Source organism: Pelobates fuscus, chromosome 8, assembly GCF_036172605.1.
Source record: "Pelobates fuscus isolate aPelFus1 chromosome 8, aPelFus1.pri, whole genome shotgun sequence".
Classification (NCBI taxonomy): domain Eukaryota; kingdom Metazoa; phylum Chordata; class Amphibia; order Anura; family Pelobatidae; genus Pelobates; species Pelobates fuscus.
The window spans coordinates 4,856,083-4,879,037 of record NC_086324.1 but is presented as its reverse complement, the minus strand read 5'-3'; the positions used below and the strand labels follow the sequence as shown (position 1 = coordinate 4,879,037).

General features: G+C 44.8%; 1 protein-coding gene across 1 annotated transcript in view; it reads right to left on the bottom strand.

Annotated features, from left to right (window-relative positions):
• The window catches only part of SNX4 (sorting nexin 4), a 35,253-nt gene extending 12,954 nt beyond the window's left edge, over positions 1 to 22,299 (bottom strand). The window contains exons 1-7 of the mRNA XM_063429164.1: positions 22,108 to 22,299; positions 17,290 to 17,411; positions 16,404 to 16,542; positions 6,916 to 7,065; positions 5,153 to 5,200; positions 4,892 to 4,947; positions 1,551 to 1,623 (exon numbers count right to left, since the gene is read on the bottom strand). Of these exons, the coding sequence (XP_063285234.1) occupies positions 1,551 to 1,623; positions 4,892 to 4,947; positions 5,153 to 5,200; positions 6,916 to 7,065; positions 16,404 to 16,542; positions 17,290 to 17,411; positions 22,108 to 22,263 (744 nt within the window). The 5' untranslated portion in view covers positions 22,264 to 22,299. The remainder of the gene's footprint in view (positions 1 to 1,550; positions 1,624 to 4,891; positions 4,948 to 5,152; positions 5,201 to 6,915; positions 7,066 to 16,403; positions 16,543 to 17,289; positions 17,412 to 22,107) is intronic.
• Positions 22,300 to 22,955: the final 656 nt, after the last annotated feature.

The following is a 22,955-nucleotide window of genomic DNA, read 5'->3' as shown; positions in this document are numbered from 1 at the left end:
CAAATGGAATTTTATCAATTTAGGTGAGATTAGCAGAGCATTAAAATTTGCCAATTCAGCTACAATCTGACCTTAAAGTGCCACTATAGCTTAATGAATTGATCTGGGTGCCAGGTCCATCTAGGATTAACACTTTCTGCTGTAAACATAGCAGTTTCAGAGAAACTGCAATGTTTATCTACGGGTTAATCCAGCCTCTAGTGGCTGTCTCACTGACAGCCGCTAGAGGTGCTTCCGTGCTGCTCACTGTGATTTTCACAGTGAGAAGACGCCAGCGTCCATAGGAAAGCATTGAGAATGCTTTTCTATGGACTGGCTGAATGCGCGCGCAGCGCATGCAGCTGATGACACATGGTAAATATCGATCGCAGTGACAGCCTGTCACTGATCGGAAGCTGCAGACCGCGGTCCCCGGGCACAGGGGGGCTGTCTGGGGGGCCAGGCATGCCCCCCCGACCGCGAATTGCAGCGGCCATATGCCGCCGGCCACGTGGCAGACAAGACCGCCCAGGGCATTCTATGCCGCCCTGCCACGTTTAGAGCCACCAAAATAGGGATGGCATAGAACACCTGTTGCCCTGCTGAGCTATGTTGAAGAGAAACTCTAGTGCCAGGAAAACAAGCTACCTATAGTGCGCCCTTCCCTATAAAAACCCTGTCACTTACCTGATTCCAATTCTGATGTCCCTCACATTAAGACTTCCCACATAGGAAACCATTACACAATGCTTTCCTATGGGGTTTTGGGTGTCATTGGGCAACCAAAATTTGCCCAACGACCAGGAAGTCCCTCTAGTGGCTGTCTAGTAGACAGCCACTAGGAGTTGGAGTTAGTCCTGTCAAGAAATTATAACAGTTTGTTAAAAGCTGCAATAATTACCACTGCAGTTAAGGGACCTGGGACTATGCACTTAGACAACTTCAAAGAGTTGAAGTGGTCTGGGTGCCTATAGTGTCCCTTTAAATATTTTAACACAAATTCAAAGCCATTTGGTTTGATAAATGTAAAGTGTCCAGTGCCAGAGTAGCCAGACTGTTGTGCCCTACATGTGGGTACCTTGAAAAGCAAAGAAATGCAATTTTTCCATTTCCCTTGGTGATTCTCACCTCGAGGTACACAATATAGACAAGCTGGGACGTGCATTACATGTACAGATAGAAACTGCAGGGTTGCTACAATTACTTATTTTGATACACTGTTTATTTAATGCGTGTTCTAGGCAGAGCTTGGAGCCCTGTTGGTTAATCACCCCTACCAGCCCACAGGAGTCTCACAATAAGGCCTGGGAACCCTGTGCATTTGAGGAGAGCCCTATGGGTTGAATAAGGAAATGCACGGTCTAGTGCCCATGCTGCAGCTGGCACATGCTGCTCCCAGGACCAACAATGGGGGGGAAACAGGTGCTGACCAAATTCCTGTATATTTTACTTAAAATGGTGATTTTAGGTGGCCTTGAAAGAATGTGATGTATGCGGTGACTTGTTCCGAGCACACTGCCCATACACAGCCAGCTATAACCAAATCAATGATGGTAACACATTTTACTCACCGCACGAACCCGAAGGAGGTGAGAAATAACAGACTGTACTTCATCACTGTAATGCTTCAACTCTGTAAACCTCCTGGAGAGGGGACGATAAACAGCCTGTTATTAGGACAGCATGCTCACTTAACTGTACAGCACAGTGCTCACTGATTATAGCAAACAAAATTGGAAAAACCTGAACACAGCACAAAGCAGAGATTTATATAGATTGACAAAAAAGGCAAGACTAAAAAAAAAAAAAAAAAAAAAAAAAAGATGTTACATTATACATTGTGAGATAAACAGAGCAAAATACCAGACACAAAATCGGATATGTAGACAAGTAATGTATCACATTTTTAATTTATTGACTATGACTTCTATGGAATGTAAAATAAGAACATTAAAGGAACACTATAGTCACCTATAGTCACTTTAGCTAAATAAAGCAGTTTTAGTGTATAGATCATTCCCCTGCAATTTCACTGCTCAATTCACTGTCATTTAGGAGTTAAATCACTTTGTTTCTGTTTTTGCAGCCCTAGCCACACCTCCCCTGGCTATGATTGACAGAGCCTGCATGAAAAAAAAAAAAACTGGTTTCACTTTCAAACAGATGTAATTTATCTTAAATAATTGTATCTCAATCTTTAAATTGAACTTTAATCACATACAGGAGGCTCTTGCAAGCTATTAACATAGCAAGGGATAAGAAAATCTTAATTAAACAGAACTTGCAATAAAGAAAGCCTAAATAGGGCTCTCTTTACAGGAAGTGTTTATGGAAGGCTGTGCAAGTCACATGCAGGGAGGTGTGACTAGGGTTCATAAACAAAGGGATTTAACTCCTAAATGGCAGAGGATTGAGCAGTGAGGCTGCAGGGGCATGTTCTATACACCAAAACTGCTTCATTAAGCTAAAGTTGTTCAGGTGACTATAGTGTCCCTTTAACATGAGGTACAGCTTAGATAAATCAAGATGGTATAAAACCACGGGTGAGCTGCAAGGTCGCATATAGGTGTGCAGGAAATAGGTGAACAGAAAACTAGACGTATGAACATTCAAATGTACAGGGTGTGAGAAATAAACATGGGTTGCAGTGCCACAACAATCATTCGATGCTGGACGCTTGAATCACAATGATCACCCGAAGAGATACTGCAGGAAGGCCTCGGAAGAGCAGTATACCAGCCCCAGACAACCAAGGAGCCAACACCAGAGTTCCACGGAACCAAGCACGTATTGTGCTTGAGACCTTCCCCGGGTGGGGTGTAAGGAAACCAAGTGTATTCAAACCTCCTTCAGTAGTTTCCTCCCGAACCGCCAGAGCCTAGTATATATAGCTCTCCGTTCAGTAGTTGCAATAGACGAAATCCATACGAATTAGCAAAGTATACGAATTCCAAATAACAGCCGAAGTCAAGAAGCAGGGTACAAGATGAACTGGCTTCAATTAACACACACAGACTTTTATGCAAGTCCCTATGCAAGGGGACATCCCACAGGGAGGGACAACATGTAACCAATCCCGTACATTAAAAACATAAAGCACACCTAGCACAAACATACAATTCCCTCCCCTAGCCCTGGAGATAATCAAGTCTGATAAAGTAATAACTTGATTATCTCCAGGCAGAAAAATCACTGTTTTCCCCAATATCTGGTACACCCCTTTATACATGGAGTATCCCCACAAATAATATGTCCCCTGATAGCCCCGATCTGGGTGACCAACATATTCAAATTTAACCCAGATCGGTTCAGGGGTTCTCAAAAAACCATGGAAGTCCTTTGTGACCGGTTCACCGTGGGTGGGTTGCCCAAAACAGTTCCACAAGTTTGGGTGGTTTTGCCGGTCACTTTAGAAAAAGGAGAAAACGAACAAAAGTACCGAATAGATTCCCCTGGCTCCTAGCAGCGATTGTTCCCCTCATTTGTATGCACAACCGTACCGAATAGCGCTCTTCTAGCTAATCGGTACATATAGTTCCATCGGTGTTCGGGAAGTCGAGTGTCCGATTTTAGTTCCAGACACTCGACAACCAAGTCCCGCTGCCTTTGTTCATATGAAAAAAGATGGCCGCGGTTTTCTCAGCCACGTGGCGTTCGGCAGTACGAACGCTGGCCGCACACAGAGAGGGTTTAAATGATGCCGGTTTTGAAGTTAAATGAGCCAGGGGGTGGTCTTTGTTTGGCAGTTTCATCTACCAAATGGAAACATGAAGAAATAGAAGGGGAACATGAAGAAATACCAAATACAAGGGTAATTTCTTCACATGGGGTCTTTGTATGTGTCCGGTGCGAGAAATTCAGTAGCACTGTCGTCCTTTCTGGCTAATGCTCCACAAATGTGGATGGTGTAATAGAGCGCCCGACTGGCTCGCAGTCCAGATGGTCACCTTGGAGGAGTTTTGTTACTTGAGACAATAATAGCGTCCAGTAACCGCGGCCCACGCCTCTTCTCCGGTTGACTCAGATTCTTCCTCTGTGGGACAACCGTGCCCAGATATCCGTGCAGAGGCTGTCAAATCTGGTTAGGATGTCTCCCAGCTTCAGGCTGGGCAGCTGCCCATCTGGTCTTGCAACCATCTTAGGTTCTGCTTCACCACACCACCATTTCGTCTTGTGGTATGTCTCCCTTCGCAGTTTGCAGCCGTCACTGTGGGAACCGGGATTATTCCCATATTTAGAATGACTGTTAGAAGTTACTACTAGCATTCTTCTGTATCGAGACCCCCGAGAGAAGATTCAAAACCGAGTATTTCTTAAAAATAAAACCCTTTAGGAAATGTTCATATTGACAGTGTTGAAATTCAAACCCAGTCAAGCGCTATACTGAGACAGTAGGGACTACTTTCTCAGTATTAATCCTCCCCTTGACACTGGGCAAAGCTACCGCTGTCAAGAAGTGTCAATCCCTCAGCCATCAGCAGTGATGGATGCAGAGAAATGAGCTCTTTCTATGGAGGTTCCTGTATTCTTGCGGGATCCTCCATTGGCCTCAATTCTTTACTTGAGAGTACAGCAGTCAAGTCAGAGGATCGGCAGGAAGAGGATGGTGGCACCCTCCAGTAGCAGGAGAGGATCGGCGGGAAGAGGATGGTAAGTTAAATTCAACTTTGCCACTACAAGCAGCAATGCCACTATTGAGGGTCTTTGCAAATTATGCAAAGTCCACAGACAGTGACCGTTCTACTTTATTAATACTTTCCATCTTAAATAATAACAGAATAGAGACTAAGACTAAAGTACACTTTTCAGATCATTTTGATAAATCTCAGCCAGCACAATAGCACAGATTAGAGCGAACCTCGCACAGAGCATTATGAGGGACAGATTGGGGAATTAGCAAAGCTCTACTCACTTATCTGGGTTTTTAACACGAAATGTTGCATTTAGTGCTTTTAATCTGGAGTCCGTCTGGAAAACAAAACAGGAATTAAAAAGGAGGCTACCATGGTCACTTCCCCCCACCCAGGCTAGACAAAGAACGTGCATTTAAGCTGAGACTGCTAATCACAGTACAGCATGGTTCACTGTAAGAAATGTGCGCAATTTTACCCCCCTATAAGGACTCCCTGTGTGTAATCACAGCATGGGAAGGAAAAAGAGAGGGCAAACTCACCTTCATCTGTAGTCCAGCCTCATTCACAGCCTCCTTCCAGCCGCTCTCCTAAACAAACAGAATCCACGGTCATTCATAGCTTCTCTGAGGCAACACTGAAATACTAAGTTTATTTACATACAGAACATGGTGGCACTGTATAGACTATGCATTGTACAGCCAAATAACCAGAAGGGTATACATAAAATGCTATTTAATACAGATAAATCTATCACTCAGTCCCATAACCGCACCAGATCAGATGAAAAGATCAGGGCTAAAAAAAAACACTCAACTAGAGCGTTCCAATTCAGCCATGGTAAGCCTGACATTGACCCTTCTGGCTTGCAGTGGCTATTAAAGGGACACGACAGTCACCAGAACAACTACAGCTTATTGAATTTGTTCTGGTGAGTAGAATCATTACCTTCAGGCCTTTTGCTGTAAACACGGTCTTTTCAGAGAAAATGCAGTGTTTACATTACAGCCTAGTGATCACTTCACTGGCCACTCCTCAGATGGCTGTTAGAGATCCTTCCTGGGTCATGGCTGCCTAAAATGCATCCAAACATCTCCTCCCTCTGCATGCAGACACTGAACTTTCCTCATAGAGATTCATTGATTCAATTCATCTCTATGAGGAGATGCTGATTGGTCAGGGCTGTGTTTGAATCATGCTGGCTCTGCCCCTGATCTGCCTCCTTGTCAGTCTCAGCCAATCCTATGGGGAAGCTCTGTGATTGGATCAGAAGCCACTTTTAATGATGTAAGCAGACTCCTTTTTTTTAGGCAAACAGCATGCAGAGTTACAGCTTCTGGCTTGAATACAGTAAGATTTTGCTATATTTATGGAGGCATGAGGGGTCCAGGGGAGCTAGATGGTGGTTTTAACACTATAGGGTCAGGAATACATGTTTGTGTTCCTGACCTTATAGTGCTCCTTTATCCTTTAAACCTTGCTAGCAACAGATGAATTTTGAGCCCTGGCATAGGTAATAGGTATGTCTAGGTATAATGGAATACATCTGCATATTTATTTACAAATAAAACATACATTTGCTGAGAATATTCCTCTTGCTCAGGATGTACGCAATCATACAGTGGTGCATTGTAACAGAATATTGGAGACATTGCTCAATAATGGAGGGATCATTTTCTTATACACTATATATACATATACATTTTATGTGCTAAGCAATGAATGTTTGTTAGCTGACAATGGTATTGCAAACTACACTCTAAGCACCATAAGCCCTACAGCACTGATGCCAGATAGGAACATGGTTTGACTACACACAATGGACGGAGATGGCAGGGCACTCCTAACATTATAACTCATACAGGCTGCAAATGGTTAAGGTGTTTGTAGTGTTGCCCCAGCTCACAGTTAATATAATAAAGCTCAGAATGTGGAAGCACAAAAAAAAAACAAAAAAAAACAGCTCCTTGGTTCTAGGAGGTTTTTCTGCTCAATGTTTCAGGATCTGATCTTACCTAAAGGGAAACTTTAATCTAGAAATGCAAACTTGTTGCCCCCCCCCCCCCCCCACCCACTCTCCCTCCCGCAGCACAGAAAGTTTTAGTCACTTACCTGAATACGCCTTCGCGTAGACAGCCACTAGATGTGGAGTTACCTCTGCAATGTATTTATTGCAGATTCTTAATAACTGCAGTAATTATAATCGCAGGGTTAAACGGGCAGGGGCACTGCACCCAGAGCACTTCAATGAGCTCAAGTGGTCTGGGTGCCTATAGTGTCCCTGTAACTGACACAATGGACGTACCTGTGTAAGGAAAGAATGAAAGATTTTATCATGGCAGAGCATGGGATGCGAAGCAACTCGTACAAGGAAGTTCTCCAAACCGATTCTTCTCCTCTCCACAAAGTCCGGATCCATGTTATCAGCTGAAAGTTTGTGCCAAACAAACTCTGCCTATGCCAGGGAGCAGAGAGGTATATTTATATAGAGACTGTCCCAGGACAGGGCATTACACAGGCAATCTCGGTGTACATAAGGCTAATTCACAGACTGCACAATCTTCGCTATGACAATGGAAGATGGTCGGATCTGTATTATTAAAACCCTGCCAACTCTCCATCTTCCCTGTTACTAAGAGTCTAGATTAGGATCTTCAAAGCTCCAGAACAAGTTACTAGAATCACCAAGCCTATTTACCTTAAAAACCATGACTACCCTGATTTCACACCCCCATAACTCGAAGTGTTCCTCACTAGTGAAGTACTGTATTATACCTTTTTGTTCTGTTATGCTATAGTATTTCCAAGAATTGTTTATGTTAAATTTGACCACCATATGGAACATCCACCATCTACTGCTATAGTCAAACTCATGTCTTCTATACGCAATGATACATTGTCTCTCCTTTTGGTACACTGTTTTATATACCTTGTACTCCTGTAACACCACCACCTATGACAAAGGACTATGTACTACTTATTGCTGAAAAAAAAAAAAATAATATGAAATAGAATAAAAAATAAAAAAAAAACCCTGACTAACTATACCAAACATTTAAAAGAAATGGCTGCAGGGGCGTGGCTTGACGCGGAAGGAGATGGCAGCTTAAGCTCTGAGCTCTGCGCCCCGACCGACCTCCAAAACCCAGCAAACTTATTTTTCCCCAAGAAGGGGAAAATAAAAAAAGAAAAAAAGAAAGAAAACTAGAAAAAGAAAAAGAAAAGAAGGAGGGGAGGGGAAAACACAGGGGGAGAGGGGAGGGGGGAGGGAGGGAGGAGGTCAAACAGATAACAGAAACGAAGAGGAAGGAAAACAGATAGGTACGCCAGAAAAAAACAACAACAAAATCTGAATCAAACTAAACAGGGAAAAGAGGGAGGGTCGAGGGGAAAAAAAAGAAAGAAAAAAAAAAAAAAAACAAGGAAGAAGAGGGAAGGGAGGGGGGGGGGGGGGGGGGGGAAAGGTACAGAAATGCAACAAACCACAGGGGGAGGGATGGGATGTTCCCGCTAAGGCACGCATCAGCAGCATAAAAGAGAGACCGCCTCTGCGGAGGGCCCTGAACCGCCCACGAGTTCCCCTGGGAGGAAGCACACCCCAAGTCACGAGCCTTTCAACCGACAACAAAGTTTCTACAACAAAAAGAAAACCTAAGAACAACGGGGCCATACAGCATCACACAGAGACTTGGCGGAGACTGCGAAGATGTACACCTGCAGGAATCACAGACGACCAGAAATGAATACAGTGGCAACGGTCACAGCAAAGAAAGGAAATGGACAGAGCCATAAAGCACCCACCATCACGTGCAGAACACATGAACACGGATGACAAAACCCACAGGGCACAGCTTCGACGCCAGCATACCTACGACAAGCTCTGCCAACAACGGCCTGCACGACCGACCACACAAGTGTATAGCCTTTCCCCCCTTTCCCGGGGAATTACAGACACGAACACTTGATACGGGTGGTGACTGGGGGGGTGGGGGAGACTTAATGGATCATATAGGGACCGGGGGGGAGACTCTCCAAGGACCTAGTGTGCCCTGACGCCTCTCCCCGCCCCCCCCTCCCCCTGACTGATGGGGCCGACCACTGAGAGACCGGACAGTCCACGCTGCTCATGGGGATCCAAATGTTGCTGTGAGGGGAAATGAAACGTATATATGAATGTTTTTACATATGTTCTTCCTTGTTCTATGAAAAAGTTATGCCTTTGCCATTGCTTATGCCAAACGATAAGTAGCGGAAACAGGATGAATTAGAGTACATACAGGTGGTACAATGACCCACCAATGCTTACACACCAGTGATAGACACACCCTAAAAATGGAGATCGGACACTGGGGGGCTAGGCGAACAGGCGACCGTACTCCCACCCCGCGCACTAGAACTCACTAGCGGAGGGAACCGCCACCCCCGGACAGACCAGGCAAGTATAAGACCAGGTACACACCCACCCCCATACCACCCCCCCAGACAGGAGACCGGACTCCTCCCTAGTCCCCCCCCCCAGGCACCCATCTGAGGCGGCCCGGCACGCCTCTCCCCCCCACCCCCTCTCCACCTACCCCACCGCCCCTGGCACACAGAAGATTAGGGGAGTATAATAGATCCCGGAGCCTACGAATACACTACCCACCCCGCCAGACTCCACACCACCGTAGGGAGCGCGCTGCGGGACAGAACAGACCTGAACACCAACTGATCACAGACAGGAGCAATTCCCAAGACCAGGACAGACATCATGGCCTTACTCAAGCTCACCTCCCTCAATGTAAATGGATTAAATACCCCAACCAAAATAAGGCTGTTGATGAGGGAATTAAAACGGCAAAAACCGGACATAGCCTTTATACAGGAGTCGCATCTCTTGCGCTCAGCCCGAATACAGCTCACAGACCACCTATACACCAGATCATATTCTTCAAGGGGAACGTCAAAGAAAAACGGGGTAGACATACTAATACATAAACGATGCCCATTTGTAACACAAAACTCGCAGACAGATGACGTGGGCAGATACATTGTCCTCACGGGCACTCTATATAACAACACATACCACCTGGTTAACATATATGCGCCCAACCAACCTGACCCAGACTTTTGGGAACGGCTATGTAGGCTAATACAAACGCTCCCGTTCGGAGTTCTGATAGTGGGGGGCGACTACAACTCCACACCCTGCCCGGCAATAGATCGCACAAGGGGAGCGCAGAACACAGGGGGAGGGAGCCAAGACAAGTTATTGGCCAAATTTATACAACAAACAAAACTACTTGACCCATGGAGACTGCAACACCCTGGCCAAAGGGACTACACATTCTATTCGGCGGCCCACTCGACATACTCCCGAATAGACATGTTCCTCATCAACCAAGGAGGGATCCCATGGATCCAGTCCGCGCGAATCAACCTCATAACATGGTCCGATCATGCAGATGTAGAACTCACACTAAGACTTCCACGACCTAAACCACCTGGAAATGGAGACTTATGGACACACTAATTAAGGACCCAGAGGTCACGAAACAAATACAAGACGAACTAGCTGCCTACTTCGCCACGCCAGACGTGTCCCAGACAACAATATGGGCTGCCCATAAGGCGGTTACAAGGGGGACTCTTATTCAAATATCAACTAGCCGCAAAAAACAGAGAGCAGAAACCCTGTTCGAGCTCCAGAAGGAACTGAGGCAGGCGTAAATCAAACATAAACAGGCACCTTCGGCCCGGGGACTCCAGGTGCTCAGGGACCTGCGGCACAAAATAAGGGTCACAGCAATAGACGAACTGGTTCGTACAAAACGCCTCTACTATGAACGTTCCAAAAAAATGGACACCCTGCTCGCTAGAGCACTGAACCCGAAACCGAAACACCACAACATAGCCGCGCTAAAAGACGCGAGAGGACAGATAACCCCATAGAGATCAATCAGATCTTCACAGAACTCTTCTCTAAGATTTATAATCACTCCCCAGAGCTTAATGGAGATAATAAACTGTACGACCAGGCGATCAGGGATTTTCTTAACAAGACCAACATGCCCACACCCAGCCCAGAGGTCATGCTGACACTGGGCGTGCCCATTGAGGAAGAAGAGGTAGATAAGGCAATCTCAGCCCTCAAAGGCAACAAAGCCCCGGGGCCGGACGGCTTCGGCGGCACCTATTATAAAATATTGAGGGAAACACTGACGCCCCGGCTCGTAAAAGTATACACGGAGTGGATGGAGGGCAGGCACCCGAACTCTGAGACACTCACTGCAGACATAACGCTCATTCACAAGCCAGGGAAAGACCCGTCGGACGCTATAAACCACCGACCCATCTCCCTAATCAACTTTGATGTGAAAGTATTTGCAAAAATAATGGCGACGTGGCTCAACCCCCTCTTGACGACCATGATCCATGCGGATCAGGTCGGATTTGTCCTGACGAGACAGCTATATGAGAACACGAGGCGTGGCGCTGATGTCACATGGTGGGCAACGAGGACCTGGACGCCTTCTCTGGTCTTATCGCTGGATGCAGAGAAGGCGTTCGACAGGGTACTCTGGCACTACCTATCCACATTATTAAAGTATCTACAGATGACGGAGCCCTTCGTGAGGGGGATAGGGCCTTATATGCTGACCCCAGAGCACAGACGATGGTACCGGGGCAACCCCGACCCCCTTTCGGCCCAACAACGGAACCAGGCAGGGATGCCCCCTGTCCCCCCCCTGCTGCTCGTCCTGGCCTTAGAGCCACTGCTGCACCGAATTTGGGAGACGGGGGGGAATAGAGGGGATACGGGCCGGGGATGAAGAGTACAAAGTCTCCATCTATGCGGATGACATCATGATCACGATAACCAACCCACAGCACTCGCTCCCCCGGCTTCTGTCCCTATTAGAGGAATACGCATATGTATTGTCAGGGTATTTATATCGGCAGACATTTTGTGCTATGATAGAAATACAAAGTATATATTCTGAAGTCAATTTGAACAGACCAGACTCCATTTTGTTATTCTCAAGTTAACAAAGAGACACAGAATTTCTATCCTTTCTCTAAAACTGACCGCTTTGCCCGAGCTGAATGGAATGTGTAATAGAAACAAACCAAGTGATAAGAGACTGTCTAAATGCTAATGGAATATAAATAAATTCTATACCCAGACATAGGTGACAGAAGATTAAATAATTTTATTTTACTTTCGATATTGTACAAGATTCCCATTGTATTTTGAGTTAATCTGTAGTATTACAAGCTGTCATATTAGGAATTATTACAGAAATGGAGACGCATTGTCTGAAGAAATTTCAGAAAGACCCTTTGAAGTGAAAGGATATTTAAAGTTATAGCCACCATATAGATAATGTAAGTGACGTCAAAATAGCCACCAGGAAAAGTTAACTCTTTCCTGGATAGGTATGTTTAGTGGGACAAGACTGCCATCTAGAGTCCAAATACTAAAATAGTTACATGGAAAAAAACTACACCCCTGGTCTGCTATTGGTTCTCATTTTAAGGAATTTTCCCTTTAAAAAGTTAAGACAAGGGAAGAGAGGGACATTCAAAGATTGAGGAGAGAGATCCAGGGAGAATCGGGCGATCAGAGTAACCAAGAAACTCTTACACTCCATGCAGAGAAAGAGACCCATGACAAACAAGCTACCTGAGAATATCTGACGAGAAAATATCTACTTAACTGGTAAATATACTGGCTTCCATTAATCAATTAAAATTAATTAAAATTAATAGCATGATATATGACTGGATAAATCATGATTAGATTTCATATTCAGAAATCTTAATTAACTAAGAAATATATATTTATAACCATTTCATACTGCAGATGAAATTGGGATAAGTGTTTATTTCTGTGACATATCACAAATTAGTATATTGTGACATTTATCCAGCTGTACGGATTTGCTCTAAAATAAGATAAAATATCTGTTAGACAAATTAATTAAATTATCAGCTTATATACATAGTAGGTTTCTCATTGGATGGATCAAGGAAGTGATTACTGACTGATTAAATATTATTTTAATTAAAATCACACAAGAGTAGATCTTAAATTACTTAGGAGGTCTAGCCAGCACTGAAAGGGTTATTTCTAACTGCCAGTTGAAAGTTTTTATGGCTTTACTCTGCAAGGAATTCTCTTCTCTCCTTAAAACTTTGTTTCCTTCTCTGTGAAGAAAGGGTCATAAATCTTGTCTTGACAGCTAATGCTATAGATAAGACTGTATTAACCAGGAAATGTATTGCCACTTTGTATTGCATATTTGTGTTATACTGAATTTCTATTGATTATTATCACACATGTTACTTAATATTATATTTTAAAATGTCACAATAAATTATCTATTTCTATAACAATTGTGATTTTAATTATATGGTTTACATTTCACTTATAACGATAACGACTTTGGGATCTGAGAATTAAAAATAGTGGGTAATTCTCTCTGTTTACATTATTATCCCATAAATATCCCCACAGTATCAGGCTATAAAATTAATATGGGAAAGTCGGTGGCCATGCCCGTAGGAATGGACCCACAAGAGATAGAGCGACTGAGATCAGACCACACATTCACGATAGTAAAAACCAACATTAAATACCTAGGCGTCAGGCTCACCGCAGACCCGGACAAATTATACTTTGACAATTACACACAAAGCATAAAATCACTGTGCCGGGACATAGAAAAATGACTCTGCTCCCGCGTCTGCCGTTTCTGTTTCAGGCCCTGCCTGTAAGAGTAACCAAACAAGACCTAATGCCCCTACAAAGAACCATTGACAACTTCATATGGGCACAAAAACGCCACCGCATAGCCAGGCAGGTACTATAATCGCCCAAAAACCAGAGGGGGAATGGGACTCCCAAATCTCTACTATTACTACCTAGCTGCCCAGCTTGCCCAGGTGGTAGCCTGGCACTCAGGGGTGGGATCCCACAGATGGGTGGAGCTGGAAACGCAACTGATGAGCACTGACCTACCACAGTTTTGGATTTGGGGACTGTGAAGGATTTTCCATGTACTTGCCGTGGGCCCTCAGTTAAACCCTCTCCCTGCTGTTTAAATACCTGTATCTGTTTGGTTTAAAATGTATAAAAGAAATGTATTCGTTTACCGAACAGAGACCACACACCCTGGGTAGCAATCAACATTAGAACAGAGAAAACCGCACCTTAACTGCTACTAGGTGGCCGCCATTCGGCATATGAACACGTGGCGAGAACAAAGGATGGCGGCCATCTTAGAACTCACGAACGCGGTCAGCGGGACTTATGCAGGGATTGCCTGGAACTAATTTCGGCACGGCAACCATGCGAACGCCCGGTCCCCACGGAAGTCCTGGATGAATACGTTCCCCTCCACGAATCAAACTGGCGTTCGGTAGATAGAATCTACCGAATGAGGGGAACATTCACATGTAACCAGCTATACCATACGAACAGTGGTTTTTGTGTAGTTAGATGCGAACGGACACCGGCTCTTGCTACTGATTCTATGGAACTCTAGATCGGATACCTCCACATGGCAAGCCGGTCAAACTTCCACACGATGCGACACGGAAACTACCGAACGGAAATTCGTGAAATTTGGATATATGACCACCAGTATCCTCAGCTACCCAGGGATGTTGAAATTATGTTTGTATGTTGTATGAAAAGTACTTTTCTGAAATTGTTAAAAACTGTAAATGTTCTGGCCAGCAGATAATTGAGCTATGTGTATTGTAAGAACTCAATTATCTAGCCTGGCCCAGAGGAGGAGTTATGTGTTGCATAAATTGTGAGTTCTGTGTGCCAGTAAATAAGTCTTGATCCAGCATTAAGCCTTGGCTCATGTGTGGATTATTTGGCGATACCAGCAAGTTATTACTCTGTGGATTACTTGGTGATTTTAATTTTATGGGAAGAAGGGAATGCTTGACGGAGTAACGGATTGTACAGTCACAGGTACCCAGACAGGACAGACCACCCCTCCGCACCACATGTCCAGCAATACTCAACTCGATACGGATCTGGGACCTAGCGGCTAACAAACACACAGCATCGCCAATGACCCCATACCTACACAACGGAGCATTCGAGCCAGGGCTAAGCGCGAGGGACTTCCAGGGCATTGAGAGCACTGGGGTTCAGAGATATGCCCACTTATATGACAAGGGGACCTTCAAAACGTTCGAACACTTAAAAACCCTAGCTCCAGTAACCACAAAAGACGTATTCAGATACATACAGCTTAAAGACTTTGCCAACAGCCCAGAGGTCAAAAGAGCAGCACAAGCCCCAATGACATTTTTTGAACAAATGTGTAACGCAGAATCGGACCAGAAAGGACTGATCACAACCATATACGCACAACTGAGTGCACCAGACAAAAACACCAAAGACCCCAACTACATTAGCCATTGGGAGAGGGACTTGGGAGGTGAGCTTGAGGGAGAGGACTGGGTAGACATATGGGAGGCGAAGGCCAAGACTTCAATATGTGTGCTACACCAGGAACAATCATATAAAATGTTGATGAGATGGTACACCACACCAGTCCAATTGTATAGGATGGGAAAAACCACGACGGACACGTGTTGGAAGGGATGTGGAGGCAAGGGAACATTCGTACACATGTGGTGGGAATGCCCAGTTATAGAAGGGTACTGGAAACGAGTACAGACCTTACTGACAAACGTCTTGGGAAGACACAGACATGGACCCGTGGTCCGTCCTATTGTCGAGGCCCACAGACTGTCTCCCCAGAAAAGAACAACTCCTCCTCAACAAAATCACACTAGGAGCCAGAAGGGCACTAGCCCAGGCGTGGCTGGCACCTATAGTCTCCACTGACATCATAATGAAGATCAAAGATACCTATTTAATGGATAAACTCACAGCCCAAATCAGGAACACTGAAAAATCATTTTTAAAAAATCTGGCAACCCTGGGAAGACTACATGAATGACTGAGGCCCGCACAAACACACAAGGATAAGACTTGGAGAACAGACAGAGACGGTTCCCCGCAGCGCCCCTCCCCTTCTCCCCCTCCCAGCAGATAATTTTATTTTTTTTATTTTCTCCTCCTGCCTACCCACCCCACCCCATTACCCCCACCAACACGTAAGTAAGCGAGGCAACAGTGTCCATACGACCTACTGCGCAGAGTGCGACCTCTTCCCCACTAAATGGGATAAAACATACCCCGTCATCGCAAAGGAGGAATTAAACAAGCCAACCAGCTACCGACACCCAATACTGACGGGATACTGAATTGTATAAATAACATACGCACTCCTATACGAAGTCACCTTGTCGAGGCAAGGTGTAACCACATAGTTGCCCAACCCACACAAACAGAAAAGTGATGTTATCCTAGGTAATTAGTATCTATGTTAATCCTATGTTAATGTTGATTTTATGATTTCATGATTTTATGATGTAATGGAAAATTGACATTGTTCAGCTAGACAAATGTAAACAACAATTTTGTTTATCTCTGGAAATGTGCACAATATGGCCACGTCTCAACTTGACCACCGTACATGCCAATGTAAACTGATAAGCTGTTACATATGTCAAACTGAAAATAAATAAAAAAAATAAAATAAAAAAATAAAAAAAAAGAAATGGCTGCAAAAATTGATCCTTCTAGAGTGTAAGCTCCTATGGAGAGGGTTCTTAAACTGTATTTACTTCTGTCTCATATTTACAAATAAATATTTAACAAGTATTTAACGATCCATCAGACTTAAAAAGTTTGCCATAAAAATATAAACATGATACCCTTTTTTCTGGCAACGGGGGAACAACCACGAATGGATAGCTGACAGAGAGATAGTTTCGCAGTAACTCAAACTCGCTGTATCGTCTCCAAAGAGCATCGAGAGGGGAATTCTGGCCCTCAGCTGGTGGCTCCAACGATCTAGAGAACAAACATTTTTTTAGTAAATTCCTTGAAATGCTACTCATGGAAATAACCCACAAAATAGCACCATTCTATGCCCAACATAATGTCACAGAGAATAGTATGTGATATGTGTGTGTCTCCATCAGGTAAATGTGTGGCTCTCACTCGGTCTCTGGCAGGGGCGCAGAGCGTGTGTGGCTCTCACTCACTCAGTCTGACAGGGGAGGAGTGTGTGTCGGTCTCAGAGGGGCGCAGTGGCTGTGGCTCTCACACGGTCTCTGACAGAGGGGCGCAGTGGCTGTGGCTCTCACTCGGTCTCTGACAGGGGAGCAGAGTGTGTGTGGCGCTCACTCGGTCTCTGACAGGGGAGCAGAGTGTGTGTGGCGCTCACTCGGTCTCTGACAGGGGAGCAGAGTGTGTGTGGCGCTCACTCGGTCTCTGACAGGGGAGCAGAGTGTGTGTGGCGCTCACTCGGTCTCTGACAGGGGAGCAGAGTGTGTGTGGCGCTCACTCGGTCTCTGACAGGGGAGCAGAGTGTGTGTGGCGCTCACTCGGTCTCTGACAGGGGAGCAGAGTGTGTGTGGCGCTCACTCGGTCTCTGACAGGGGAGCAGAGTGTGTGTGGCGCTCACTCGGTCTCTGACGGGGGAGCAGAGTGTGTGTGGCGCTCACTCGGTCTCTGAGAGCGGCGCAGTGGCTCTCACACTATCTCTGAAAGGGGAGCAGTGTGTGTCACTCTCAGCGCAGTGTGTGTCGCTCTCACCTTGTCTCTACCAGGTACGCGGTGTATGTTTCCTGCATGTTTACGGCATTTTTTCCAGTCCGTTTCTCTGCCTCCGAGACACTGATCTCAAGCTTTTTTAGTAAACAGTCGTCTTCTGACATCTAAACAAAGATAAAAATAATGTCTACACCCAATGCCGAGTAATAAATATTTTGACAATGTGTGTGATTGGCTGTTTGAATACTGTGCAATGAAAGAATGATTGCCAATATGTAGTTAAATTTCCTTTCATAGAGTAATAGAGTCATCTTACAGGTTGCTGTATACTGTAGTATTGGGCGGTATATAGAGGTACACTGGGCGGTATATAGAGGTAATGGGCGGTATATAGAGATACAATGGGCGGTATATAGAGGTAATGAGCGGTATATAGAGATACAATGAGCGGTATATAGAGATACAATGAGCGGTATATAGAGATACAATGAGCGGTATATAGAGATACAATGAGCGGTATATAGAGATACAATGAGCGGTATATAGAGATACAATGAGCGGTATATAGAGATACAATGAGCGGTATATAGAGATACAATGAGCGGTATATAGAGATACAATGAGCGGTATATAGAGATACAATGAGCGGTATATAGAGATACAATGAGCGGTATATAGAGGTAATGGGCGGTGTAACGGACCGTTTCGCTCAAAAGGGGATAAAAACCGTTTAGGCGATAATCCCCCTTTCCAGATACACAGGCAACTACAGCAAGCACCAATCTCCCAAACTACAAACTACATGAATACTGGAATACCTGAACAGGAAAAGCATACAATCCGCTTACACTCCTGGCAATCAGCATACAATCCCATTCCCCCCAAGGATGAGCCGACACTTCAGCTTGAGGGTTAAAACAAGAAGCTAAGATTTATTCACACACTGTCTTATAAAGGATTCTCCCATACAAGGGAGGGATTTACAATACACCAATCACACAATGGTTACAGCCCACAGATTCCCTCCCCTTAGCCTGAGAGGTAATCCAATTATACATACAGTTTAAAACATACCTTTTAACCAACATTCATAACTCTAAAACCATACATCCATAAAAATACATATTCACAATCAATCCATTCAGGGGAACAACATATCAAAAAATGGCATGAATCAGACCAGGGGTTCAGAAGTTAGTAAAATATCTTTTGGGCCCTGGCTGGCACATGGCTATCTGGCCCAGACCGGTTTCAGAGTCTTCTATTCTGGAGATAATTAAGAAGTAATTCAATTATCTCCCAGGACAGAGACAAGACTCCATTATGCACATGGTGAGCACAAAGCCTTAAAATACTATAAAATACACAAAGTCACATTTTATACATAAAACACAGACAGCTGGGATCTGAGCACACAAAACTACCAAATAACGCTCAGATCCTATTCACACAGTTCAATTGCCATGGAGCCGAAGTCCAAAGTCCAAAGGCAGGAGGCGGGCAAGCAGCCCCCTCCAAGTACACGTGGCGAGGTCGGTTTCGCCACAGGCGGTATACAGAGGTACAATGGGCGGTATACAGAGGTACAATGGGCGGTATACAGAGGTACAATGGGCGGTATACAGAGGTACAATGGGCGGTATACAGAGGTACAATGGGCGGTATACAGAGGTACAATGGGCGGTATACAGAGGTACAATGGGCGGTATACAGAGGTACAATGGGCGGTATACAGAGGTACAATGGGCGGTATACAGAGGTACAATGGGCGGTATACAGAGGTACAATGGGCGGTATACAGAGGTACAATGGGCGGTATACAGAGGTACAATGGGCGGTATACAGAGGTACAATGGGCGGTATACAGAGGTACAATGGGCGGTATACAGAGGTACAATGGGCGGTATACAGAGGTACAATGGGCGGTATACAGAGGTACAATGGGCGGTATACAGAGGTACAATGGGCGGTATACAGAGGTACAATGGGCGGTATACAGAGGTACAATGGGCGGTATACAGAGGTACAATGGGCGGTATACAGAGGTACAATGGGCGGTATACAGAGGTACAATGGGCGGTATACAGAGGTACAATGGGCGGTATACAGAGGTACAATGGGCGGTATACAGAGGTACAATGGGCGGTATACAGAGGTACAATGGGCGGTATACAGGGGTAATGGGCGGTATACAGGGGTAATGGGCCGTATACAGGGTAATGGGCGGTATACAGGGGTAATGGGCCGTATACAGGGTAATGGGCCGTATGCAGGGGTAATGGGCCGTATGCAGGGGTAATGGGCCGTATGCAGGGGTAATGGGCCGTATGCAGGGGTAATGGGCCGTATGCAGGGGTAATGGGCCGTATGCAGGGGTAATGGGCCGTATGCAGGGGTAATGGGCCGTATGCAGGGGTAATGGGCCGTATGCAGGGGTAATGGGCCGTATGCAGGGGTAATGGGCCGTATGCAGGGGTAATGGGCCGTATACAGGGGTAATGGGCCGTATACAGGGGTAATGGGCCGTATACAGGGGTAATGGGCCGTATACAGGGGTAATGGGCCGTATACAGGGGTAATGGGCCGTATACAGGGGTAATGGGCCGTATACAGGGGTAATGGGCCGTATACAGGGGTAATGGGCCGTATACAGGGGTAATGGGCCGTATACAGGGGTAATGGGCCGTATACAGGGGTAATGGGCCGTATACAGGGGTAATGGGCCGTATACAGGGGTAATGGGCCGTATACAGGGGTAATGGGCCGTATACAGGGGTAATGGGCCGTATACAGGGGTAATGGGCCGTATATAGGGTTAATGGGCCGTATACAGAGGTAATGGGCGGTATATAGAGATACAATGAGCGGTATATAGAGATACAATGAGCGGTATATAGAGATACAATGAGCGGTATATAGAGATACAATGAGCGGTATATAGAGATACAATGAGCGGTATATAGAGGTAGAATGAGCGGTATATAGAGGTAGAATGAGCGGTATATAGAGGTAGAATGAGCGGTATATAGAGGTAGAATGAGCGGTATATAGAGGTAGAATGAGCGGTATATAGAGGTAGAATGAGCGGTATATAGAGGTAGAATGAGCGGTATATAGAGGTAGAATGAGCGGTATATAGAGATAGAATGAGCGGTATATAGAGGTAGAATGAGCGGTATATAGAGGTAGAATGAGCGGTATATAGAGGTAGAATGAGCGGTATATAGAGGTAGAATGAGCGGTATATAGAGGTAGAATGAGCGGTATATAGAGGTAGAATGAGCGGTATATAGAGATAGAATGAGCGGTATATAGAGGTAGAATGAGCGGTATATAGAGGTAGAATGAGCGGTATATAGAGGTAGAATGAGCGGTATATAGAGGTAGAATGAGCGGTATATAGAGGTAGAATGAGCGGTATATAGAGGTAATGAGCGGTATATAGAGGTAATGAGCGGTATATAGAGGTAATGAGCGGTATATAGAGGTAATGAGCGGTATATAGAGGTAATGAGCGGTATATTGAGGTAATGAGCGGTATATTGAGGTAATGGGCGGTATATTGAGGTAATGGGCGGTATATAGAGGTAATGGGCGGTATATTGAGGTAATGAGCGGTATATAGAGGTAATGGGCGGTATATTGAGGCAATGAGCGGTATATAGAGGTATTGAGCGGTATATAGAGGTAATGGGCGGTATATTGAGGTAATGAGCGGTATATTGAGGCAATGGGCGGTATATAGAGGCAATGAGCGGTATATAGAGGTAATGAGCGGTATATAGAGGTAATGAGCGGTATATTGAGGTAATGAGCTGTATATAGAGGTAATGGGCGGTATATAGAGGTAATGAGCGGTATATAGAGGTAATGAGCGGTATATTGAGGTAATGAGCTGTATATAGAGGTAATGGGCGGTATATAGAGGTAATGAGCGGTATATAGAGATACAATGAGCGGTATATAGAGATACAATGAGCGGTATATAGAGGTAATGGGCGGTATATAGAGATACAATGAGCGGTATATAGAGGTAATGAGCGGTATATAGAGGTAATGAGCGGTATATAGAGGTAATGAGCGGTATATAGAGGTAATGAGCGGTATATAGAGGTAATGAGCGGTATATAGAGGTAATGAGCGGTATATAGAGGTAATGAGCGGTATATAGAGGTAATGAGCGGTATATAGAGGTAATGAGCTGTATATAGAGGTAATGGGCGGTATATTGAGGCAATGGGCGGTATATTGAGGTAATGAGCGGTATATAGAGGTAATGGGCGGTATATTGAGGTAATGAGCTGTATATAGAGGTAATGGGCGGTATATAGAGGTAATGGGCGGTATATTGAGGTAATGAGCGGTATATAGAGGTAATGGGCGGTATATAGAGGTAATGAGCGGTATATTGAGGTAATGGGCGGTATATAGAGGTAATGGGCGGTATATTGAGGTAATGAGCGGTATATAGAGATACAATGAGCGGTATATAGAGGTAATGAGCGGTATATAGAGGTAATGAGCGGTATATAGAGGTAATGAGCGGTATATAGAGGTAATGAGCGGTATATAGAGGTAATGAGCGGTATATAGAGGTAATGAGCGGTATATTGAGGTAATGGGCGGTATATAGAGGTAATGGGCGGTATATTGAGGTAATGGGCGGTATATAGAGGTAATGAGCGGTATATAGAGGTAATGGGCGGTATATAGAGGTAATGAGCGGTATATTGAGGTAATGAGCTGTATATAGAGGTAATGGGCGGTATATAGAGGTAATGGGCGGTATATTGAGGTAATGAGCGGTATATAGAGATACAATGAGCGGTATATAGAGGTTGCGGCCGGTTATTTCCGAACCCCGGTTGCTGCTCGGTCTCCTCCGGTGTCTCCGGTCTCTAAAAGACGAGAAATCTCTTCCTCCAAGATATCTCCGTCTTCCGGTCCCCAGTTCTCCGTTTCCGGTCCGTTTCCCGGTACCACAGCCGCTTCCGGTCCGACACCGACTGACTCCATAGCGACGGGGCGGGGAGAGCAGTGCGCGTGCGCAGAAACTGGGCGGGATCGACTCCTTCTGTAGGCGGAGCTAGCAAGCCAACTGAAAAGAGCCTTCACGGGGATGGGTGTGGCTACCCTCACAATGGGCGGGGCATAATACCAACATATAGAACCCTATACACTGTATAAATAAATAGAGAGAGAACCCCATACACTGTATATATAAATAGAGAGAACCCCATACACTGTATATATAAATAGAGAGAACCCCATACACTGTATATATAAATAGAGAGAACCCCATACACTGTATATATAAATAGAGAGAGAACCCATACACTGTATATATAAATAGAGAGAGAGAGAGAGAACCCCATACACTGTATATATAAATAGAGAGAACCCCATACACTGTATATATAAATAGAGAGAGAGAACCCCATACACTGTATATATAAATAGAGAGAACCCCATACACTGTATATATAAATAGAGAGAACCCCATACACTGTATATATAAATAGAGAGAGAACCCCATACACTGTATATATAAATAGAGAGAGAGAACCCCATACACTGTATATATAAATAGAGAGAGAGAGAGAACCCCATACACTGTATATATAAATAGAGAGAGAGAGAGAACCCCATACACTGTATATATAAATAGAGAGAGAGAACCTCATACACTGTATATATAAATAGAGAGA